This window comes from Hydractinia symbiolongicarpus, chromosome 10 (assembly GCF_029227915.1).
Source record: "Hydractinia symbiolongicarpus strain clone_291-10 chromosome 10, HSymV2.1, whole genome shotgun sequence".
NCBI lineage: Eukaryota > Metazoa > Cnidaria > Hydrozoa > Anthoathecata > Hydractiniidae > Hydractinia > Hydractinia symbiolongicarpus.
Genome location: NC_079884.1, coordinates 20,975,833 through 21,002,322, shown reverse-complemented (window position 1 = coordinate 21,002,322; position 26,490 = coordinate 20,975,833). Strand labels below are relative to the sequence as shown.

Sequence of the window (26,490 nt, the reverse complement as noted above, 5' to 3'; positions counted from 1 at the left end):
TGCCCCAGGAACTATTAAGACTCTTCACTTTCTTACCCAACTATCCTTTTCCATTCTTTCCAAGTGTCCCAACCAACTCAATCTTTTTATTTGGATAACATCTTTAATGCTATGGATACCTATAGCCTTTTTTTTACCTCATCTGAACTCTTTTTGTCTCTCAAACTGGCGTTACATATCCATGTGACTATTCTCATATCATTCCTTTTTAAACGGTCAAGATTTTCCTGCTTCACTGCCAATGTCTCACTACTACTGTACAACATACATTTCTCACACAGGCCTCATACAACCTACCTGTTACCTCAATTGACTTGGCTAGTCAACAAAGGAAGTAACTCTCTGAACTTTTTTCAAGCAGAACCTATTCTGCAAGTAACACTTCTTCCAACACTCCTAGACTATATTAAGGTAGTATAAATGTATGTCTAAAATACCTAATAAGCATGGCAAGCTTGTCATCTCCCCTTATTAACTAAAAGCATTCTATCAATATATTTTTCTTTACTATTTGCATCTAAAATTAGTCACACAAAGATATAATTTTCTGGGTAAGCTTGTTTAGGCCCTATATAATTACTTGCAAATATTGATTGCAAACTGACATGCAGATCCTAAGTTCTTCTGGGGTCTACAGAAAAAAAATAAAAAGGCCTGGGACAAGCAAACAAATGTCATTTCAGCAAAAAGTTTTATGTTATTCAATTTACCTCTAGAATATCTATGCATTGATAAAGTTTCAATGCACATCCCTTAACAGGTCTAAAATTACTGATGACAGAAAATGTCAAAATTTGCTCTCACTTAAATATGACATCATAATTTATGCACCATAATTAAATCTGAAATTCTTTAAATGTGAATATCTTGAGAACGAAAAGAGTTTTTTAAAAACATTAAAAAGACTTTTGAACCAACTTTTTATAATATAAGGCCAACATCATTTTATACCTTGGTTCTCTGTAATGAACAACAAAAATACATAAAAAGATGACGTAACATGGTTGTTGTGATAATCATAAAAAAAGATAACAAATCGCATAAACAGGCCTCGTCAGGAAGAAAAATGCTGGTGTGCGAGCTTGCACGACATGATACTTCTTAATAATTTTGAGGCGTGCGTTGTTAGCACGGCATAATTTTTAATGGCGTGCGATGGCGTGTACTCATTTTTGTTCCATTTTTTTTCGAATAATCATAGAACTCACATACAGCAACACTAATTTTGCCATGTTTTGAAAAGCAGGTAATTTGTTGTGACGAAACTAAAATGTGCGATGCGTTCATTATTCATTATTTTTGAAAAAAAAAGTATACGACGTAGCAACAGAACGAAGAAAAATTATAAAACATGCAAGTTACAGTCATAAAACTCTTTCAGTTAATAACTTTTTTGTAAATATTTTTTTAGAGATAAATATTTTTTATTTTTATATTTTTTAAAAAAAATATAATTAAACATTAAACTGTTTTTTTATAAAAAAATCCCTCACGTTATTATTGTTGCTTCGATCTTAAAACATTCCCCCCTAAACAAAACAATTACAAGCTTTGTGACGTCCTGTTTCTATGGCGATGTTTTAAAACTATACAGATTGTTGTCTGAGTTGTAAAGCAATGTTTGTTGAAAAAGATTCAGAAAGAAAAGTCTGCATGTGGCAATTGATCACCATAACTATAATTAGATATCATGCTGACTCTGTGCTTGCGAAAGAACATGCTGGAAGTGATTTCTGCGAAAGAACATGCTGGAAGTGATTTCATATAATGAAAGTAGCGAAAGCATTTAAAGAAGTAAAAGAAGGAAAAGTTGAACTTTAAAATTTATTTATTAATTTCAAAAGAGCAACTAAATTAAAAAAGAATTAAATGGTGAATTAAAATTAATGTCTTTGTTATTCTTTAATATAACTCGCGAGTAACATGATTTTTAAAGATTTACTTGCGAGTAGTTTAATTATTGATTACCCTTATTTATTTTACTCGCACTCGCATTGTACTCTCACTCTGAATTATTTTATTCACATTTATTTGTACTCGTACTCTCAAAGATGTGTAGCTTTACTCACGATCGGCACTTTATATTAATCATGTGCGCATTCATTGAACAGAACATTATTTATTTTGGTGTGCGATTAGCGCACGCCTGAGGTATTTAGTGTTTTTTTGGCGTGCGAAGATCGCACAGGAACATTCAAACATGGCGTGTGTGGGCGTGTGCGCGTGCGATCGCACGCCATTCCTGGCGAGGCCTGCATAAATAGAAGATGATCTCCTAATGTAGCATATTAGAAAGGCAAATTTATGTGACTGATAATTTTATGTTTAAGTGGTAATGTGCACACATAGATCTCCTTTCAACTCTGGTTTGTTATCACCCATAGTGTACCATTTACCCATGTGCCTTTCTGGTTAGCAGTCGACACTAGTATTTAAGCTGTAGTTGCCTGATAGTTTTCATTTTCAGTACTAGCAGTTTTTTTATATGCTTATGTCTGCTGCTCAATAATTTTTTCTATATTTAATTAAATTGATTAATTAAATATAGAAAAAATTTAGCTGATTTAGCTTGTTGTGTCAGTTTTTGTGTTAAATGGAATGCAACCATTTTCTTATCTCATCAAATGCCACAGGGCTCAGAAGAAAAAGATTAAACATCAAAAACCATTTAACCTGATTTAATCTGCTGAAATATATGTTGCTTTTCAGAAATCATCTAAATTGAAGAAGAAACGTACTCCAAATTGTCCTGGCTATGAGGAATTTCTAGCTCTATAGAATTCAGTATTCCCAGTCGCTGTTATTAAGGTTTTTATTCCAACAATACATCAGCTATTCTATCAATATCTTCAACATGTTCCTAAAACAAAATTTTCCCAATCCACAGATTCTGTCTCTGTAATTTCAACTAGACCTGACAAACAAATCTGATCTCTTCGCCTGATGAACTATCTGTTCTTTAAAATCAACTAGCTGTTTGAGAACAGAAAAATCATTTCCTAAGACAAAGTTTGCAAATTGAAGAGCAAGACTTTCTCCATCAGAATGCTAAATTAGCTAGTCTCTGATCAGCATCTTCTAGAAATGACGCTCAGCACTAATTTCAAGCACTTCATGGCAGCAATTAAACCAATTGTGTCTACAACAATCTTGGCCTTACAACTCTCATCTTGTTTTAACTTATTGTTTGCTCCGCAACAGTCTGCCAATTTGTTGACCAATTACACTTACTCATTGTTACAACAAGAAAATCCTTTCAGATGTTTTTTGCCAACAAAAAGATTGTATCTCAGTATAAATTCTGCACCCTCCACTTCCTTCCAGTACTGGGAATGGTAAGCCTCTTCATATTGTTGATTTTGTGTTATGTCTTTGTTCTGTTGTACAAGGTAAGTTATTTCTATCAATTCTGTTTTGCAAACTAGACTATTGTTGACCATTGGCAAAAAGAAGCTGAAAGTAGAATTTCTTTCCATTGAACAATATAACAACAATGTAACGCCTGGTAAACGATCACTGGTCAAAATTTGACATTTGACCATCAGGATAGGAAAACAAATAGTTTAACTGACCGGCAACTACTCTTTAGCTGCAAAATGTTTTTTTTTAATGGGCCTTTAACAGTAATAATATTGAAAAAAAATGCTAGCAAAGAAATTGCTGTTCTTTTTAGGTAAAAAAATCACTCATTTTGGACATATCTTGAAACAATTTTAGGTCTAAAAATGGTGACAAACATTTTATTGTTTTTTTAATATTTGTTGGCCAACGTTTTTGGTATTATTTGCTACACCCACCAGCATGTTGGCCAACATTTTAGGCCAAGGTTTTATTATTTTCGAATCCTTATGTTACTGTTTAAATGTATAATGTTGTATTAAGACGAAATGAGTAAATACGTTGGTATGTTTGGGGTATGGCAAATTGTACCAAAAAAAATGTTGAATAACATGTTGTTTCAAGTTGTGTCAGCCTGAAAACAAAATCAAAAACACCAAGAAAATTTTCAGAATGTTGGCAATTTACTTAGTACCAGTCCCCTTATATTTTTGTTGCAAGCTGGTTTGCAGTAGAATTTTAAACAGTATCTATAGCCTACAACTTTTTTTATAACTGACAAGTTAACCCAAGGTTGTGAGTGGCAAAAACTTTAAGGTCATGTACATGTAAATTAGTACCGTTGTAAGGATATTTTAAATATTTTTTCGTGTTGTGTCTACATCCCTTTATGTTAAGTTTATTAATCTATATTCAGAATTTATAACAATATAAAATATTGAAACTTTTTGTGGAGCCAACATGACATCATAATTTATGAAGAATAATTAATGTCAGAATCTTTGATTCACCTCCAAGCCCCTTTAATGAGAGGCCTGATGTCAATTGAGCAACTAAGCTGTATGTTGAAATTGTTGAATTTAGCAGTGTGATCTGGCATCTGTCAAAGCCAAAATACTCGAATGTCCTAACCTTGCAGTTTTTGCAAAAAAATTTGTTCTATTTGTTTTACACTCAGCTATTTTTAAATTTGTAAGAACAGAAAAAAAATATTACTCAAGCCTTCCCTTTGTTCACTCGCTAATGATCCAATTAATTTTAATTTAAAATATTTATAGATAAAAAGAAACACAAATTACAATGCTTCCTCTATAGATCAAAGTGTTGCATGTGTTGGTTAAGTGAATTAAAAACGTGTTTAATTATTCTGGTTAGGGTAATAAACTTCTAATACCCCAAGTTTAAAACATGTGCATTGGCGGGGTAATCTTAATTATACTTGTTAATTTGGTGCATAGAATAATAGAATATTTTGTTTGTTTAAGCATGTCATCTTGTTTTCTGCTTTACTTTCTGAAAACTTATTTTTTCCTTTGGATTGTTATTTGTGTCATCAATTATTTCCGTAGTTAGCTTTAATTTTGTGTCTAGCCTGTCAACTACAAAATAATTAAATGTTTTGTTTAATTAATGATTTGTTGCTATTCATGTTAATTAATTTTTCTTGAAATACATATACATTGATAAAGTTTAAATGCTTAACAATGCTTAGCTAACAAGTAAAAAATTACACAAGACAGAAAGTGGTATGTATTAAAAATTGATATTTCTTAAATGACATAATAATTTATACAGCTTAATTAAGTATTTAAATATAATTATTAACCTTTTTCATTTATATCCCATTTATATTAATAAAAGCATTAAATGTTAATGTGTAAAATATCATTTTTTAACAAGCAAAAGAAAAAACAGTGCATGCATACATTGAATTAAATACATTTTTGTGTTTTCACAATAATTTAATTTACCCACAAGAGATTGTCAAGTGATTTTTCACTGAGAGTTTTATAGACCTATTTTTTTGACTAATTTCGAAGGGTGCTTTTCTGTCTATTTTAATGGCACTTTAATGCTGCTCAACTTCTCAAATTGTATGAAAAATGACTTTACAGATCAAATTTCTTGTAAAATAAACAAGTGTCTGTGATTGTTTCAAAATGCGGTGAAGAAGAAAAATGAAACAAAGAAACATCAAGCTTTTTTTGTCTTTTTTGCCAAAATTAAAACTGTCTACAATATATGTATTGAAATTTGTTGTAGCATTAATTATTATATGTTAATAATTTTTATGTCTGAAAAACTTTCTAGATTTATAAAAAAACTATTTGTTTAAAATAGATGATAATAAATTTAAGGACTTAAAATTAGTTTTTGATACCAACACTATAAATCTAAAAGATCAGAAATTTAAATTTTAGTATAAAATTTAAAGATTATTATGGATGTCTTTCACATTTGCAGGTCTTATAAAAATCTTTACACTTTTATATCTTAGGGTAAAGGGTCTCCTTAAGAGACAAGAGAGGAGTTAAACGTCCTCCACCATACCTTAGTTTAAAGGGGCGATTGTGGAAGTCCCATGAAATGCCACATAGTGATGGTGTCACTTTAAAAAACACCCAGTCCGGTATGTGAACGGTTGGCGCTAGGAAGGGCATCCAGCTGTAAAACAATGCCAAAACTCTTTATTAATGGCCGTAAGAACAGTTGATCAGAAAAACTGCGTAAACGGGGCTGGAACTCTAAGGAGTGAAGGTGTCGCGCACGGTAGGACAGATGTCAGGTGTGAGCATCGTCAGACCATTACCCAGCTATCACATCACAAGGTAGATAACACTAGGTTGAGGATGGCTAGTGTAAATGTTGGTACTCTAAGAGGTAGAGCAGGTGAAGTAGTTGAAATGTTAGAACATAGATCTGTTGATATGTGTTGTGTTCAGGAAGTCAGGTGGAGAGGAGCTTCAGTGAGATTTGTGGAAGGTAGGAGGGCAAGGTATAAGCTTTTTTGGATTGGTAATAGTGATGGATATGGAGGAGTTGGCATATTCGTTGCAGAGAAGTGGGTAGAAAAAGTAATAGATGTTATGCGTGTTAATAGTCGTATTATAGTAATAAAGTTTTTGATAGGTAATAGGATTGTCACTTTTCTGTCAGTTTATGCTCCACAGTGTGGACTCAGTGAGGAAGATAAAGATAAGTTTTATGATGAGTTGATAGCAGTCACATCAAAGTTTGGAGACACTGAACTTGTCATGGTGGGCGGCGACTTTAATGGTCATGTTGGGAAGTCATCTGAAGGTTATAGAGGTGTGCATGGAGGCTATGGATTTGGGGGCAGAAATAAGGAAGGGGAGAGATTGCTTGAGTTTGGAATGGCAACGGACATGGTGGTTTGCAACACATCATTCAGTAAGAGACAGAGTAGGCTGATAACATATGAGTCAGGTGGTTGTAAGACACAGATACTTCCTGGTTAAAAAGTCAGACAAGAAAGTGGTGAAGGACATGAAAGTTATTTTGGGGGAAGAGTGTGTTTCCCAGCATAGGTTCCTGGTTTGTGATATTTTCTTGAAGAGTGTTAAAGAAGCCAAGGGAAATTACAGGCCCCGTCGAAAAGTCTGGAAGCTGAAGGAAGAGATTGTAGCAAGACAATTTAGTGCAAAAGTTCAGCAGTTAGCCTACAATAGTCAATGTGATAGTGACAATGTTGAAAGTACTTGGACTACTTTGAAGAATTGTCTTGTAGAAGCTTCTGATGATACCTGTGGGTGGACGAAAGGACCAGCTAGACATAGACAGACCTGGTGGTGGAATAATGAGGTTGACCAGTGTATAAAGGAAAAGAGGAAACTTTGGAAAGAGTGGAAGTCAGGTGGTAGTAAAAATATTTACTTAGAAGCTAAGCGTCGCGCTCGTACAGCAGTGTATAAGGCAAAATCAGAAGCAGAGAGAAACAGATTTGCAGATGTGTTAAGAAGGAAGACCAGCGCAATGAGGTATTCAAGATAGCAAAGCAAATGAAGAAGACTAATCAAGATGTTGTAGGTGAGAAGTGTATACATAATGATGAAGGTGTTTTGGCTAGCACAGAGGAGGAGAAAAGAGTAGCTTGGAAGAATCATTATCAGAGGTTGCTTAACACTGAGTTTGTTTGGGACGAGGATAATTTGTCTGATGATGATGTTGTAGAAGGGCCAGCTATGCAGATCAAGACAGAATGGGTAGTGGAGGCTATTAGGAAATTGAAGATTGGCAAGGCTGCAGGATTATCAGGTATTGTTGCAGAGATTGTAAAAGCATCTGGATATATTGGAGTTGAGCTTATTACAAGTCTTGCTAACCACATTATAAAGGATGGTGCTATTCCGAGTGAGTAGCAGTCAAGTGTAATAGTGAATTGTTTCAAGGGCAAAGGTGATGCATTAGAAAGGGGTAACTATAGAGGTTTGAAGTTGGTTGATCAAGTAATGAAAGTTATTGAAAGAGTGATTGATAAGTTACTTAGAGAAAGAATTGATATAGATAAGATGCAATTTTGTTTTGTTCCAAGGCGTGGCACTACAGATGCAATATTTTTACTCAGACAGCTTCAGGAAAAGTATTTAGGAAAGAGAAAGAATCTCTATTTTGCCTTTGTAGATTTAGAGAAAGCTTTTGATAGAGTGCCACGTAAAGTTATTTGGTGGGCTATGAGAAAATTAGGTGTGGATGAGTGGCTAGTTACGATGGTACAGTCTATGTACAGCAATGCTAGAAGTCGTGTCAGGATTAACGATTCACTTAGTGATGAATTAGTGTAAATGTTGGTGTACATCAGGGTTCTGTACTTAGTCCTTTGTTGTTTATTCTAGTCTTAGAAGCGCTGTCGATGGAGTTCAGAACAGGTTGTCCATGGGAGTTAATGTATGCAGATGATTTGGTTCTCATAGCAGAGTTGATGGAAGAATTAGTTGAAAAGTTTGAGAAGTGGAAGAAAGGACTAGAAGAGAAAGGGCTAAAGGTAAACACAGCAAAGTCTAAAGTCATGATTAGTAGCATTGCAGCCAAGTGTGACCTTGTAGTTGGAAAGTGGCTTTGTGGAGTTTGCAGGAAAGGGGTTGGTAGTAACTCAATTTTTTGTCAGACTTGCAAGCATTGGGTACATAAGAAGTGCAGTAGTATTAGTGGAAGGTTAAGAGCTGACATTCAGTTTGTATGCAAGCGTTGCAAAGGTGAGATTACAGAGAATAAAGTATTTTCAGCTTTAATGATGTACAACAGTGGCTCGTTAGAGATGATTAGTCATAACAGAATCACCATCTAAAGGTGGACAATATCTGATGATAGACAATAAACCTGCCGAAGTCATTGGTGAAGGTTTGTTATTACTTTCGACTACTGTCTTCTGCATTTTTTATGAAGTAAATTTAGCAATTATTTACCAATGAAAAATTTTTGAATTTCTGCATAAATTTCTGCGAAGACTGCATTTGCCATCATTTTTCTTATCCCATGTTTAGGTTCCACAGGACTTTGGAAATATCTATAATAACCATAATCTTCGACTGAATGAAGTCATATGATTTATTTATCCTGATTTTTTTCTAATGTACTTTTAAATATTTTTGCCAAGCTTTGTGTCGATACCTAAATACGGTCAATGGCAAAACCAATTAGTTAAATGTAAGCATTACAATGCAAATTTAACATTGTTGTAGACAAAATGAAATGCTATTATTGCCAAATAATGTTAAAAGACAGATGTTGAAGATCCCTAACCATGTCACATACACTATACCTGAAAGTTTTTGCCTTAGTTTATTACAGGGTGTATGGATTAGCATTGTACCATCTTTTTCAAGTTTAGTATTCCAGCTGTGTTATGACAGAACTGTTTAAGCAAGTTAAATTTCCAACTGTATTTTATGCACATGAGTATGATTTTCTTCCTTTAGGCACTGTTTGAATGACATGATTTGTCACCAAATTAGACAAAAGCATCTTTTCTAGTCAAACATTGCCCATAATAATCTTGTGCATTTATGTGTTTTTGGTAACATCATTGCATTTTAGTAGGCAATAAAAAACAAAGTAAATTTTAATGTTAGTGTGCTAAGTAAAAGAAGGAATACTTTCAAAAGATTGACAAAACAATCTTTTAAGCATGACACAAAATTAATTAAACTTGTCACAATGACTTGTCACAATATGGTGACAAAGCTAAGCAATTAGCAAAATTATCAAAAAAGTTCGCAATGAATATTAAGTAAAATGAAAATTTAAGAAAGCACAGCCTTCACAGATGATTATAAATTTTTGTAAGAATAAACTGTATAAGAACATGGGTTCCGAGGTCCAAACATTTCTAATATTTAAGAATATTTAAGAATCAAGTATCAAAATCCACTTGAAACTTTAAAAATGACATAATAAAAGAAAAATTAAAAACAGTTTAAGATCACTTAAAGGTCTCCTTCAAGGTATAAATGTTGTCATTGGAAACAAAATGTGTAGACCATGTTGTAATAGCCATTTCTTTAGGATTCTGTAGTATCATGTTCAATTGATGCAAACAAGAAATGTTGATTCAGTGGCATTCTAAGATAATTTTATATGCCTTAAAAGAAACTTGCTTTTTTCACAAGCTCTATTTAAACAGTTATAATTTTACAACTTTTTATTGTTATATTTTAAACATTACAATGCTACAACAGACAAATATGCAAAACAATTCATAAAAACAGTGGGTTTGAACAATGTGGCTTGTAGCATGATTATATTTATTAAGCACTCATTAACGATGCATTAAGTACAGGATTGTTTCAAAAAGCTAAAAGACGGATGCTTATTTCTATTGTAACTCACTTTGTTGTCTTTAACATCTATTATTTATTTTTTGAAAGGATCAGTTCATGAGAGAATTATGCCATGTGTACATTTCAGTGTAATAATGCAGAGAAAAAATTTTAATTCAGTGACAAACACAATAAATTTTGTTTATGTAGTTATTTTTAGTGTTATATTATTTTACTTTGTAGAAAGTAACAATAACATTACAAAACAGTTAGATATGAGCTTTCTTAACACTTCAAAAGTCTAAATGCCTTCTTGTTTATAACTATATTGACTACAGTGTAGTATTAAAAGTTCTGTGTTAATTTTCACACATCTTCTTTGCTTATTTTTTTGTATGTAAGTTAAAAAAAATTTTCTCATACTGATATTAACAAAGAAAAAGTTCTAATACGTTATTCTTTGTGTTGTCCATGTACATAGCTGTTAAATGTATGTTTTATATTTTTATATATAGGCATATCATGTTTTTATTTCTATATATATTTTATAATAAACTCTTTTAATAATGCATTTTGTTTTAATAATATATTATTTGATTCTATTGATAGGCTAACTTCTTGCTCACCTCAGTATTCTTTACAATTTTTTTCTCTAGTCTTACAAATATAATTTAGTTTGTTTCTGTGTTTCTGTACACAAAATTTAATGTTAGAGTTTTTAGTTGCATCTTTTGTAATGCATCTTCTGTAATATACTTTTTTAATAAAGTTTCTAATAAAAGATTAAAATTTAAATTAATGTAGATCGTTTTGGGAATATTGGAATGTATATATATATAGAAACTTTCCGCTGGTGGAATATATGTTGTAGCATGTTTTGTTAAAGTTTTTAAGTTAGTGGCATAATTTTAAAAATTTGTTTTTGAAGGGTAATGTTCAATACTTTCTACAATTTTGTGAGAAGAGTTTTGTGGCTGTTGTATGTGTTTGACCTCCCTGACATGTGATAATACATGACTAAAGGTTTCTGTATCAGTTAGAGGTTTATGTATTGGTAAGCTTTATATGTTTTTCATTCTAAGTTAGCAAACTTAATAAATATTATTACTTAAATGTGGAAGAATTTAAACAAGTAAGAATTAGTTTAAACTAAAGTTGTATAGTTAATGTGGTTATTTTGTAATCACATCATCAACTGGTAATTAATTTAAAGTATGTTGGGTTGTGTTTTCTTTTGTTTTTGTTAATTATCCGTGATCTGACGAGGGGAATTAGCACAGAAATAAAGTATTTACAATTTTCTTCTTTGACAATAGGAAAGGTTATATTATGTAGAGTTTTTTTAAAAGAGAACAAAAATTGTTGTTTTTTAAGTACAAACAGAGAAAACTTTGATAAGTTGTCAGTTAATGTCATCATGTGTTAAGTGTTAGCATAGTGATATACGATATACCATATACATGTCTTCATCTCTGTTTGTTTCAACGTCATATTAAATGAGTTTTTTCAAATTATCTCATGTCTATGTGTGGATATTTTGTGTTGAATTTAATAAAGGTGAAGAGGAAGAAGTGTAGCTTTTTGTTGTGATCAAACATTTGTTATGATCTTTGCAGATTAATAAAGTTTACCAGCAGTCATTTTCTTTTGCTTAGTCATAATCAAGGTAAACATAATTTTTTTACATCATAAAGTTTTGTTGTATGGATAAGGAATAAAGCGTTTAGAAAGGATGACAACAATATGTGTTTACTTTGCATTCAGTAAAAAGATGTTAAATAAAATTGTTTTTTACTTTTTACTTCAATGATCGAAAACAGTTTTAAATTCTACTTTGTGTTGTATATATGTATATACGAATTATATACTTTTGTTCTATTTTTGTCTCCAAAAAAATTCTGATTTAATATTCTTTAAATACTGTAGCGAGATCTTTAATTTTAATTTCCAAACATTTTTCTATAGAGATTTATGTACAATGAGTAAAAGGCCACGTAGTAGAAGTTCATGTTGACAGTTACTTGCCAACATAAACAAAGTTAAGTTTGAAAGACTGCACACGTTAAGTTAAATTGTTTTATTGCTGATATTATTCTGCGCAGATGTCATTATAAGTTTTTAAGCAACAAATAAAAGAAGATTTTAAAGGGACTTTTCACCTGCACAATGATTTGAAATTTATGTTTCATTGTTCGAGAAAAATATTTATAATTAACCCTATGTTTATAGAGCCAAAGTTTTAAAAGAAGGTTTTCCATTGTAATGTGAGAAGAATTTTTCAGCTTATCAATATCTTATAAAAAAATTTTTATAGTTTAAAGAATTCTAATAGTATACACATTGTTGAATGAAATACACTTGTTTTGTACCTAGCGTGTTGTGGACAGATTATTAATGCATCTCTTGTTTACCTAGGGATAAAAAAATAATATGCTGGAGGTTGTAGCAGACCAAAGAAACTTTCACATTGATTCTAGTAAACTATATCATAGGAAAACCAAATCAGAAACTGTTGAAAATGGCTCTCGTTCAGGGTATGCGTATTTTTTGAGTAAGTGTATCAAACTTCTTGTTTCTTGAAAGTAATAATTTGTTGATACTCACTTTAATTCAGGTCTCCGTCATACTTGGGAAACATGCTTATCCGTAGGCAATATTTTGGATCGATGGAAATGGTAGGTCATATAGATCCTGTAGTGATATGTACAAAGTTTTACTAATATATTTTTTTGTGAAGTCTTGATTCGTTTTGGAAATGAATTATGGTCAATTTCAAAGGTTTCCTATCAATAACATTAGCCTTGTGCAAAGTTGATAGCCTCCTATTCTTATACAGGATAATATTGGCAGAATACAAGATAAAATTGGCAGAATGTGTATTTTTACACAACTCAGAAAATGACCATGGTTAAGGTTGAGTGTCCATAATCAGTGACTTTTTGTATGTTTACCTATTAGAAATATTTTGCCAATAATTTATAATAATTGAGGTTTCAGGGTCATCTTGAACAACAAAAAATTAATTTAATTATTTTTTCTAAAATTTTTTATTGTTATAGTAAAACCTGTGTTAACTGCCACCTCTCTCTATAACAACCACCTGTTTATAACAGCCACGTTTACATTAAACAAAAAAAGTTGCAATGGTTTCAGAAGTTTTAAGCCAATTAATTTTTTAAGAATTGAAACAAACATTTTCTTAAGAAACTTTATTATTGTAAAAGAATGAAAGCTGCAGGCACCAATGATAAATTCTTGCCCAATTTGTCTCAGACAGCTAAAGTTTTGTCTGTGACAGCAACCTATCTTAAAAGACCAATATTTATGGTTCCGTTTAGTGGCCATTATATACAGTTGTGACTGTATAGGGAGCTAAAGTTTACCTTGTTAATGTGTGACTGGCAGTGATTAATTTGTGTAAAGTTTCATTTTTTCTTACAGATACCTGTTCAAGCTGAATCAAACAGCCCATTACTGAGAAAAGCTAGCAGATTTCGTGTCGAGCCTAGTGATGATGTAAAGGTTTGTACATTAACTTGCTGTTTGTTTGGTAACATTTTCTTTGGTTTTAAAATTGTAATTTTATTGAAGTGATTATTCAGGATCACAATTTCATATTTCTGAGTGTAATTTTCTTCTTTCTCTGCCTGCAATGCTACCATTCCCGTTGTTGTTGTTATCAAGTTTATATCATTTTTAGTTATTTACTTTTTTACCTTTCATTTTAGTTTACTCAGTTAATTGCGAGATCCCCATCGTTAGCAAAATTGGAAAATCCAGAATTCCAAACAAGATGGTACTTCAAATTTTTTTTAGGCCAAGGTAACCTAATTTTTTGTTAGTGCATACATTTTATGTATTTAGTTGTGTGGAAAATCCACTCTAAGCTGGCTAGCAGTTGAGGATATGTATTTGCAATGATGTCACAATCAGTGATCCATTAATACTTTTCTTCTCAGTTGTCTTTATTATGTGGTGGTTGGAATACTTGTTTGTTTTGCAATGGCAATATTTTATAAGGAAACTTTAATTTTTTTCCGTCCCAGGATGTCAGTTATCTGTATTGCATTTGTTCTCATCTTAGTCCATAGCAATTATGTGTTTGTCGATTCAAACAAGGAAACTTACGCGCTGTCTATATGTTTGACTGATGTTGAAAATCATGGTATCCCACAGTATCGAGCAATATTATGGCAGAAGTCAGTAAGTAGACAGTTCTTGTGAAAACTGGACAGAGAACCATTCAATCTCTTGTGACGTTTACTGTATTGTTATGTTTTTGTTACTATTTTATAGGGATGTCGTAGAATATCTTTTCCCTATGTGCCAAACAAGAGCAACTCTGCCAGAGAGGTTTTAAGGTATTGACGTAATAACAACAACACATATCTCTTTCAATAAGGTATTTTTAAGTTAACATATGACAGTTGTGTTTAAACATCTTGTGTTTAAACATTCACTGTTGTTTTTAGGTTTTTTGGAATGGATAAACTTGAAAAAACTCCAAAAGAAATTGTGGCTCCAGAAGTTCAAAAGGTAACAAAAATATGAAACATAAATTCATCAGCATGACCCACTTAAAGAACTGTGTACTAAAATCTATTTCCTGTAAAAAGACCTGCAGCTTATTAAAATGAGATAAAGCACATGCTTTCTAGAAATTATTTAATTAACTACATTAGTATAATAGTGTGTGGTTCATTATGGGTGTAATAACGTGTAGTCTCATGTGCATTAACTTTGTCTGTGTTTTTTTCTTCAGGAACTGCTAGTCTTAGAAGAACAAGAGGTATTTTGTTATGTTTCAACCCCCTGACATTTTAAATGTTACATTACAAAATAAAGCTTAGAATTAACTTAAATAAATGTAATAAAAAAAACACAATCGTCCATTTAATAACTAAAAAAAACAACCACTTTTGTTTTACCCTGTTGGATTTAAAACAATGACTAATAGAGATATATCACCCATAAATACTGAACAGAAAGACAAACTTGCCAAAACAACAAAGTTCTTTCTTTTTCTTTAGGGTTCGGTCAATTTTAAGTTTGGTGTCATTTATGCTAAGCATGGACAAAGCACTGATGATGAGATGTTTGGAAATGGTTAGTGACTAAAATCTATTGCATTTTACAACACACATTGCCAAGATTAAATCTTACAGACTTATCTCATGATAAAAAAAGTATTTAGACATTCCAAAGATATAATCAGTCATTCCAGCATTATTTCGAACTTTTAAGGATGTTTATTTAAAAAAAGTTTTGGATTTTGAAAAATTGAGATATATACACATATTGAGTGAAGTCATAATAACTTGGTATAAGCCTGCAATTATACTGAATTAATGTAATATTGATTTATGTTTAATATGGTTAGCCTCACTAATTTCAAGGAATATACCCTGTCAATTTTTACCAAGAAGGACCACAAAGCAGCTCCACAGTGTTTAGCGTCCTTATCTGTGCAAGAGAAATCTTTTTGAACTTACTGCCCGACTAGACAATGGTCTTATATGTGGATTGAACCCATAACCTCTTGGATACCCGAACTAGAAAATAAATGTATGATGTTTGTGGTAACGTTTTTCTCATTTAGAGAGTGGTAGTGAGGAATTTGAAAATTTTTTGCATGTTCTGGGCGATACAGTAGATTTAAAAGGTTGGACTGGTTATCGAGGTGGATTAGATGTCAAAGGTACACTTTTAAATTCTGCAGATGTTTTTGACTTACATGTCATAAGGAAATTAGTTTACTTTGTTTTTAAAATCTTCAAGAGAACTTTTTGTTAAAAATTTCACTTTTTAGACAACATGACTGGTATTAATTCACTGTATACAATGTTTGAAGGACATGAAGTTATGTTTCATGTTTCTGTTATGTTACCCTATTCCAAAGATACACAACAGGTAAGCTCTTGTTTGACGAAATGTCAGTCTGGTTTAAAAATTTACATGTCAGTTATGTCATGACGTCATTCATTGTAGTTTGTGAAGCTAAACTAAATTATTTATGATACATTAAGTTTATATTATGTATTCTGTATAAATATATTTGATTTTTTGGGGGGGTTTTAAGTAATAGGTTATACTACATAAGCTTTCAATTCACGGTTGGTTTCATGTGGTTGAACAAGTTTCTTTTATTTATACATTAGGTTGAACGTAAGCGCCACATTGGCAATGACATAGCTGTCATTGTGTTTGTCGATGGTGAACCAGAAGAAGAATTGGCATTCAAACCCTCGTCGATTAGAACAAAGTTTACTCATGTTTTTGCTGTTATTCGTTACAGCAAAAAAAACAAGAGCTATTGGTAAGGAAATCCCAGTTCAAATATTTCACAACTTGGTGTCATTTTGAGCAAAAAAATGGGAAAAATCATCTTTACCACTGCTTCTTATAGCGTGCATTTCCCATTTCTTTAATTATGTAAATCTTTGTCAATCATTCACTGACTGGTGATTCTTTTAAACAGGTGATATGATTCATGTTCACATCTTAAAAATACACAAGTGCTGAAAAAAATTATTCTTTTTAATTTGTATGTTGCAAAAATAAATGAAAGTGAAAGAAAAATGTAAAAAAAAAAGATTAACTTTATTAAGCATAAAAAAGTTGAAATTATTCTATAAATATTAAAAGATTGTATTGCCACTGTATTTTTGGGGTTTTTTTTAATACAAAAGCAAAAAATTTGTTTTTAAGAAATGTAGAACAGAAAGTAGAAACACAAAAAGTGTTATTACGAAATATACATTTGTGAAATTTCTAACAGAGAGAATTGTCTTTTTTTTGGTTTTGTTCTGGCCCACCCAGGTAAAAAGATTTCAAATGTACAATAACAAATGGGATATAACTTTAAACACTTCCTTAGCAATTATACGTAGTTACAAAACTTTTATCCAACTTTCATAGCATGACTGATTACATAAAATGCAACATTTCCTCCTATATACACCCCTCTTTAAGTTTAGTTACAACAAATATGCAATTAATCTCTGTTTGTCTAGTGAACCAAAGATGAGTTGAGTTTTAATAATTTTTTATGTTGACTGAGTAAGAAAAGGTGAAGGATTGAGACCAGAAAGGGATAAATTGTCTGATAAATAATTAATATTTAAAGACAACGTAGATATGTTGAGAAAACTTTTATATAAAATAATTGGTTCAAAATTCTGTGCTTTATCAATAAAACTGGACATTTTTGTTGTTCTTTTTTTATCAAATAATGTATTGTAAGAATTAGATATTAAATTAATTTCAGTGCTTCCTGAAATTTTGGTCAGTGGTCAGGACCAAAAGCCAGTCAGAATATCTATTGACCCATAAGGTCTGCTTGTACAATCCAGATAATTCACAATCATGTTCAGCATTTCAAAAATACAAATCTTTGGGTTACTTTGTGGTTAAGATAGATACGAATTTCATACCTTTACTTTGTTTTTCAGGCTGTCGGTCTATTCAGAAGAAAATGTTCCAGTTTTTGGCCCACCACTGCCAGTGCCGGCACGTTTTGTCAACCCACAAGAATTCCGCTCCTTTTTACTCACGAAATGTAAGTTGTTACGGTAACAATCAGCATCGAGAATGTTTTTTTGCTTTTCTGTTTTTCTTTTTCACCTTTTTATGTTTTTTAATTTTTTATGATTTTGCCACAATAATTCCATTTACTGTGTTTCAAATATATGATTATAAAAGAACAAAGCTGTAATAATTTATTAACGTTGATATAGGTGGGCAAAGTTAAGTATGGGTATAAGTTCTTTTTTGTATTTGTATTATGGCTTTAAGAGTGTCCACCTTAAATTGCCTGCTCTAAAATTCACCCTATGGTAAATTTTTAGGCAATAATCTTAGTGTTGTTGTTTTTTCAAATGTATTTTTATTATAATGTTAAGCTTCTCTCCAACACTTCAAAGATTTTTTGCAAAGCCTTAATTAATATTTTAGAAAACAAAAAAAAATATCTATTTTTTTTATTTTTTCTGTTTAACATAAAAGGTTAAACACAATTCCCCATTGTTTTGTTTCGTTTTAGTGATGAATGGAGAGAAAGCAGCTTATGTCAGTCCAGTGTTCAGTCACAAGCGTCAACGAACACTGGAGAGTCTTATAAAAGGCTTACAAAATGATCAGTGGGCTAAAGTCGAGGTGTGTATATATTTGGTTGCTTTACTGCAATTGATGCATATATTTATGACCATATTTCTATACTTGATAATTTGGGTCAAAAATAATTTTATCCTAGGAATTGAATTTTTGCACAAATTGTTAGTTTTATTTTCTTCAAAACCCCCTTGTTGAGGAGTGGGTGAATTTGTAGGATTGTACACAGGTTGCAAACCACTCACATATTTGCTGTTGGGTGAGGTTAGATTTTCAATATGCACAACCATTATGAAAATATTGTTTTCTCAAATTTTAGAAATTTGGTATTAAACGAGCAATGAGTGATCAAATAAACAGTATCGAACGAAGAAGAGCATTCCTTGAAGTTGGACAGGTAAGCAAAAAAGCAAAACACAGTCTCATAAGCGATCCCGTTCTAAGTTACTAACCCAGTTACAAAACTTAATTAAAGTAATCATGCCTGGTAATCAAAAATACGTATATGATCTGATTAAATGTCCTGCATCTTGTGAATAATTATTTTTTTCCTATTTGAAAACTTGAATGTTTAAGAAGCTGATTTATAGTGGTATATAGGTAGAATCCATAAAGTGGAGTAGTACACTATTTTTTGCATTTTTAGTCGCTGAAAGTCAATAAAATCATGCAAGGTCATGCACCTACAAGTGTCAACAATGTTGGAGGTTTACTGGCTGTCAAGAATACTGTACGTATCTTCACTTGTTTTTATGTTTTCGCGTGAGAATAAGTTTATTCTAACAAGTGTAAAAGCTCAAATTTGTTATCACAGCGACTCTTTTCATTGTTTTTTCGTGTGATAGCTGGTATGAATGTATCAAAAGTTTTGACACTGAGTTTATAGCCTTTTGAAAATCAGGAAGATAATATCCCTTGCTGAGTGAGTCTGTAGAATGAAAAACTGCGTGCATTTTATGGCCATTAAAAATTATTGTTTAATTATGACCTCTAAATATATTTTTTCGCACATGTGAACATGACTTAACAAAGATTATATCAGTTAACCAACTGTCTCATGCCATTCTTTTCAGTTCCTTAATTTTCTCATCTACTTATTCAGCCCTGGGATCCACAACCCGTACTCTCCAACTTTCCAAGAAAAATCATATGTGGTGATTCCTTTGGTAATTCCCTTGTCGTGTCATGTGATCTTGGTATTTATCATATCACAGGTAAAATTTAGTTTGACGTGTGTTAAGCATTTTTTATAGATGTGTATTTATTACATTAACTTTTTTTTCTCTTCAAGTAAACTCCTAAAAAAAAGGTATCCTTTTGAACCATTTTGAATGGCAAATAACTTGTGGATCATTTGGATCACATTATGTATGTTTATCCCACTTTGTAAACTCTCAATGTGGATTTTAGACATTATTTAAGTTTGTCTAAATTTGACGTCCGTCAACAGCACGATAAATAGGTCAATTGATCCAAAATGAAAAATAATTTTATACAAGGTATAATGTCAAAAATCAAATAGTTTACTACAGAATATGAAGGAAAAAGTTTCTTCACCAATCATCATGACGAATCCTTTTTTTTTTTGCAATTCCAAACAGACCAACCTTACTGTAATGTTTGTAACAAAGAGACACCGTCCTCTGTTGTGGTGTGAATGACGAGAATAGCTTTTTTATGTCAACATTAGTTAAGAAAATGTCTGTTTTTTAAAACGTGATCAGACCAAAGTTAATGATTTAATGTCTCTCTTTATTTCTGGTCTTTTTTTTTGCGCCCATGTTTTACACGGGCGTAATTATCAGTTTAGTATTATTAGAAGAAAGAGATTGATGAAAATATAGAAAAGCATTGGTTAAGTTTTTTGACCAATGCTTTTCATGATAAATTTTATTTCATCTTTAGATAGCGGTGCTCGCCACATATTTGATCGCAGTATGACTGCCGATCAAATCAACGTAATGGACGAGTATGGTATATTTGTTGTTCGAGTTAAAAAGAGTGAGTTTTTTTCCTCGATTTTTTGTGCGAATTGCTGTCTGCATGTCTTCTATTAATCCAAGAAACATCAGATATGCGTGTTGTTGGATTTGTAGCTTTTAATTTGCGCAAACGCTTCCGTTTCAGCTTTTCCTTTGGGTAAAATTTATGAAGACCAGGCCGGCTGAAATGTCTATGTTTTTGCTTGTTTCTTAGACGGCAGAATCTATGTAATACCACTCACAGAGCTAGCCAATGAACGTCCTTTTACTGTATGCAGAAGACAGTGCGCGAAATATTACTTAAAAAAGTCAAAAGGTATGTATGGAATGTCGTAGAAAGTGTGGGTGTTTGTCACTAGTGTTCAACTAGATGTTGTATTGAAAACATTTATGAAAAATGCCCATCCTGTGGTGGAATTATGATGCGAGATATTCATTTTGAGATATTTTGATATATAGAGATATTTACATATTTTTTTTGCAAATGCACGTCTTTCCTAGATTTAAAGGGTTAAGTGTAAAACCTTTTAATCGAATAGCAAATGTGTGTAGCTATTCTCTAAAGAAAACACAACACATTCCTTTGCGTATCACAGCCACACACAATTTGAGTATTATATGAAGAAATTTTTGGTCGATGATGACCGAATCACGAGACTTAAATCTAAATGCTGTATACAAAAGATGTCGTGTACTCCATATTGGTCTGTGTAATAAACACTCTTTATACGACTGGTTGTTCTTATGTTTCGAGCGTTTTAAAGTCTGATTTATATTTATTTATTTATTGATAATAAAAACAGCTCCAGCCTTGATGACAAAATTTAGACTGGGGTTGTTCTAAATTGTTAATAAAGTGAGCCCGAGGCCACAACAGCATCAGTAACTACACCAAAGTTCAAGAATTGTATTCTCGTAAAATTATTTCTATCAAAAGTGTGTGTATTCTTTGTTTACACGTTTTTCTATTTGTTCAGGTTGTCACGTTTACTCCATCAGTCGACCTGAATCACCTTTCCTTGCATTGGCATTAGCTGCAGGAAAACGCATCTCACTTTTTTATTGGGAAGAATCGAGTATATGGTACCAGAAAGAAAATTCCAAAATTCCAGACGCCCCGCCCGCTCGTTTTGCAAGTGAAAAAGTAAGTACATATACTCTTGGAGGAGTGAAAATTTTGTCGTTGACAAAGGCAACCCAAGGTATAAAATGATGTTGGACTTATATTATAGAGCTAAAGAGATGGTTAACAAGTATTTTTAAATTTTTTAAAAAGCTCTTTTTGTTCTCAAGATAATCACATTTACCTTAGGGATGTGCACTCAAACTTTATCAATGCATAGATACTATAATGGTGAATTGATTAATATAATTTCTTTTGCCAAAATGAGACTGGTTTGCTCATGCCAGGCCTCTTTATTTTTTTGCTAACGACCCCATAACTTAGGATCTGCATGTCGCTTTGCTATCAAATTTTGTGAATATCTTGAAAACGAAAAAGGCTTTTCAAAAATTTAGAAGGACTTGTTAAACAACTTTTTAAGCTCTATAACGTAAGTCCAACATCATTTTTTATACCTTTGGTTTCCTTAAGTTTTAAAGCATTTTGAGCCTCTGCTTCTTTAAACATATATTTTATCACACCACATAAGTGGCAGTATGATTAGGACACGCGCCTAACTACAGTATTTTTTGTTTTTCACATCTATACATGAAAAGAAGAACATGTTTAAGTTTCATTTGGTTTTATTTTCATTGTATTCTTTTTTCATTATATATTATAGTTTTCAAAAAAAAAATCTTTCGTGTTTCTTTGATGTTTCTGAAGTTTTTGGCAATTGAGCCTCATGTTTCTTAAACTGGTGTTTCTTAAATAAAATCGTGTATATTACGCACCTTCTTTTTGTCATGTCAGGATTTTTACGTTAGCGAATCTCCACGTACCATCACGATTGTGCATGACATTAACGACCAGTTATTATTGTGTATCGGTCTGCGTCAGCGGTTTGACGTCATCAACGTACAGACGAAGCAAGTATCAGTGTTGAAAAGCATCATTAATTACCGGGTATGTCGTTGCAAGCTTCTTTCACACAATATGTCTCCGTCATAAAATACGCCGCCGTCACAAAATACGTCGCCGTCACAAAAATCTGAAATATATCAACTTCCAGATTATATTAGGCGTGCTCAGTTGTGTTATGTAGGGCAAATTTTTGATGATTTACTATATGGTATTTCTTCTTATAATAGAAGCCGAAAATAGTGTCAGCGCTGGACGTATTTGACGAAGAGAAACCCGAACTTCTTCTAACGTATAGTCGTGAGTAACCAACCGTGACCTTGAACTGCTTCTTGTTTTGAAATCCGGCATTCTATTCTGTTTTGTTTATTCTTTCTCATTATTTGTAGATACATCAGTTTTTGTCACGCTACGTGAAGGGCTATCCGAAGTAGTCAGTTTTCATTGGAACCACGCGCCTATAAATATTGGTGAGAAACTTTTAGTAGTTTTTTTTTTAAAAAAAAAATAATTATTAAGTTAGCATGTGAAATTACAGATGGCAACATTAGAGGAATTTACGACATCTTGTTTCGTTTAGTATGTGCTTTTCCCTTCATCCTGGGTTTCTCTGAGAATAACATTGAAATTCGCTTGATGGTTAATGGCAACTTGGTGCATACGCATTGTGTACCTCGACTGAAGTTAATCACGGCTAAGGTAAGAAAAAATTTAATCAAAGCTGTACACGAGAGGTGTCATTTTTTTCATGAGAGAGTCACTTTTTTTAGGGTTCTAACAGGCTAGAAAACCAGTACCCTAAAAAAGAGGTCGTGTTTCGTGTTATTCTGGCATAAATCAAAAAAAGGAAAACTTAGACTTTTTCAGTTGTAAAATGTTTTCTAGTGCTATTGAGCTTTTTAAGCAAATTTTCACAAATTGTTTAAAATATTTTTCCAAGTAACCTGTGCAATCATTTTTCATAGGAAGACATTTACTTTACGTCAACTGTTACAACAGAATCTCCCGTGAACATCAAAAAACGGAATAGTGTATCGATTCAGTCGCAAGCATTCTTGAAAATCGGGCTGTCCGAATTAGCTGGTTTAGACGCATTAAAGAATGACGAAGAAACGGATCTCGATGATATTGCAAACGTGTTGAGACAAAGAAACATCGGCGTGTATGAAGATCATAATAATTACAAAATGAACGCCATCAACAGACTACGCGTGGCTGGTATGCCGGCCAGAACTTACTCGGACTCGGCAGCATTTTGTTCGCCGAGAGACATCAGCGAAGCTGAAATACATATTCATGACTCCCCTTTGTCATCTAAAGAAACGTCTCCAGCGCACGTGACTACTACAGACTCTCATTTAAATAACAGTGCGCCTAAAACTCGCTCGAGATCGAATTCGTTCGTTGTTAAATCGAAATCTTCGGAGAACCTTAATAAATTAGACGGGCATAGAATGATAATCAGCCCGTCGAAATCAATTGAGAACATTGAAAAAGTATCAGAGAGAAACGTTAAGAAATATTCAGTTAATACGGACGGTGCTGTTCCTTTATGGAAGCTGGCACAACAGAATGACAGGACTCGGAGTTTACCCACAAGTCCCGTCAACCAATTACCGCAAGCCAGTTTCTTTTATACACCGCAAAAACGTTTCGTAAAATATCAACATTCGAATAGTCTCGCTCGAATTGAACGAGTCGGCGCTAAGTTTATCGAGAAACGAACAGCATCTGTGAAGTCATTACCGGAGAGTGTAAATGCCAGCGTAACAGCGAAAAAAAGTCCTCAAAAAGCGAAACGCGCGCAAAGTATTGTTGTAACGAGTAAATATGACACGATGTCGTGGGATTTGTCAGTGACGAATTCTTCAACGTTACCGACGCACAAAAAGTCGACGATAGTATGAGCATTTCCAAGAAAGTTACTACCATTTAATATCAGATGTTATAAAGCCGTTAGAGCGACTCCTGCAAAAAAACGACAGTTCGTGATGAAAACATGGATTGAATACGAAAATATGGAGTTATGATTATGATATGCAAATTTCTATTTATTGTTGTTTTTACCTGTCATTTTGCTACTGCTTGTTAGAATAAAAATGATTTTTCTTTATATATATGTACATGTATGGAAATATAGTATGCGAGTGTCCGTTCGAATAATACACGTTGGTGTTTGTTGATAATGGAATTGTATATATTGGTCGAGATAGATGTGTATGTAATACGCCTATTTTCATATCATATTGTCCGTAAATAAAAACGAGATTGGTAGGTAAATTCTGTCAGAAAAGTTTATCAGAAATGTGCAAAATATTTTCAAAATTTCAGAAAAAAGCCAGGAATATCAGCAATTTCTTTGATATATCAGGAAAAATCTCAACATTTTATTTTTCAAAATATATTGGCAAGAATTAAATTTCAAAGCAGTTCTTAATTAAATTTGCATTCATTTTTTTACAGTTTGCTCAATTAATATGCTTGGAGTTAAAAATTGTTAAGTGGACACCCTGGGTAACTGTTAGCTTTTGTAACCAAATGCGTTTGCAGTGAAAAAATAATCACTACTGCTTCACTGTACTTGCCTCGATTTTAAATACGCAGCCTCGTTTTTTACTTACGGCAAAATAGATATGAGAAATGGGGTATTGTTTGTACTCCTTCGCACTTGTTCAATTGTTCTCCACTGGTGTTGTTGAATATTTTGGTTTACCTTCGCTCAATCTCAAACGTTTGCAAATGCGTATTTGTGCACTAATAAAAGGACGAAAGCACAGATTTTCTTCAATGTAGTCTACTTCGTACCAGCCTTTTTATTAGACAGTGAGACGTAGCGGTTACAAATTGTAAATATGTCAGTTTTATTGACACAAAGTTATTTTTCTAATGAACTATTATCACATTCTTATTTTTTATAATCGATTATGGATGTGATAGCTTATTGCTGATCTATATAAAAAAGAACATGAGAAATTAGGATTTTGTTGTAATGCTTGACTACCCAAACTTTCCAAGTTCACAGCTATATTATGTCTTTTGGTGGCGAAAGGCAAAAGGCGAAAGTCCACTTCGATCGCAAAGCAACACGTACTTAGCGCTGCGCAGTCGTGCGTCCAAGCTGCACAATGTCTACTGCAAACAGAAGTGCGCGCACAAACTTAAAATAGCGGCGATTTAACCACAATCATTGGTTGAAATAATGAAATTACGTCACAGCGCTCTTAAAAAAGTCAAAATTATTTTCAGCGCTCCTAAACATTGAGCACTTTAATGCGTTCGCCTTATCCGACTTGCTAAAGGATTGAAATGGACTTTCGCCTTTAAACTCTTAGTATATACAGCATCAACCACGGTGCATGTGAATGTAACAAACGCGCTCCGCTTATTAGTTTTTTTGTGTCAACAGCGCTGACACTGTACGTTAGCCACCATGACACATTACTTCGGACAGTTTTTTGGTTGAAAAAATTTTAATATTTAAAACATGCTAAAAAAGAAATACAGGGCGTGTTAAATATGGCGCTCTTTGAAACCAATTTTTTAAAACTGTTAATTTTTTATAATAAATATTAATGAGAAAAAAACTCGGTTTGTTATGCACTGATATATTTTTTAATAATTTAAGGACCCTCAAACACTCAACGTTGAATAATTCAATTTTAGTGTCGCTTTCAATAGCCGTATAAATTTTTTAAATATCATTGGACAGTTTGACCAATAGCGATCAGATGTTCTCGCTTCCACTGTACTTCAACTGCGTTCTCTCCAAAACAAAACAAACCAAAAGCAAAGAGACAAGCAGAAAAATTTAAAGGCGAAGTAAAAAAAAAACAGTTTCCTTATGGTGATGGTGGTAGCTAGTTTAAGCTTAGCAGCTGGTACTGTGTTGACATTTCTGATGGCGAATGCTGTCGTTGTTGCGAGAGGATTTTTATTACCTTATACGTGTGAAAAGGATAGAGAAAGTGAGACGGGCGAAAGCAACGAAGAGCAGAAAAGCAAATGGACAAAAGAAGATGAGATTCTTTTAATTACATCCTAGTGAGTTTTGTTTTATTTTAGGTTGCCAGCTCCCTGCAACTTTAAAACTAACTTGGAAATTCTGAAAGTTCGGTCAAGAAATGATTTAGGCGCGGGTCGGAATGGATGGCGCCACATAGGTTCTATTTTGTACTAAATCGCGCACACGTAGATGAAAAATATACAAAGTATGCCCTAAGTAGGTCCCACTTATCCGAGGTCCTATTTAAATGAAGTTTTT

The 26,490-nt window shown here is 32.6% G+C and overlaps 1 protein-coding gene across 1 annotated transcript; it reads left to right on the top strand.

Moving 5' to 3' along the window:
- Nucleotides 1-11,367: 11,367 nt before the first annotated feature.
- LOC130612903 (GTPase-activating Rap/Ran-GAP domain-like protein 3) lies at nt 11,368-25,208 on the top strand. The gene is made up of 25 exons (XM_057434236.1): nt 11,368-12,649; nt 12,730-12,790; nt 13,557-13,637; nt 13,844-13,937; nt 14,200-14,318; nt 14,412-14,476; nt 14,588-14,651; nt 14,878-14,904; nt 15,146-15,221; nt 15,715-15,813; nt 15,925-16,025; nt 16,274-16,431; nt 17,567-17,673; nt 18,157-18,269; nt 18,544-18,621; nt 18,871-18,954; nt 19,327-19,438; nt 20,130-20,225; nt 20,421-20,522; nt 21,184-21,350; nt 22,122-22,274; nt 22,460-22,529; nt 22,619-22,699; nt 22,810-22,928; nt 23,195-25,208. The coding sequence occupies exons 1-25, from the start codon at nt 12,546-12,548 to the stop codon at nt 24,134-24,136; spliced, it is 3,273 nt and encodes a 1,090-aa protein (XP_057290219.1). The 5' UTR covers nt 11,368-12,545; the 3' UTR covers nt 24,137-25,208.
- Nucleotides 25,209-26,490: the final 1,282 nt, after the last annotated feature.

Bases quoted from the DNA above. Each gene is read 5' to 3' on its own strand.
- LOC130612903 (XM_057434236.1), top strand. From the start codon at position 12,546: ATGCTGGAGGTTGTAGCAGACCAAAGAAACTTTCACATTGATTCTAGT. The intron at 12,650-12,729 runs GTATGCGTATTT...ACTTTAATTCAG, and splicing joins GAAAATGGCTCTCGTTCAGG to GTCTCCGTCATACTTGGGAA. The intron at 14,652-14,877 runs GTAACAAAAATA...TTTTTTCTTCAG, and splicing joins TGGCTCCAGAAGTTCAAAAG to GAACTGCTAGTCTTAGAAGA.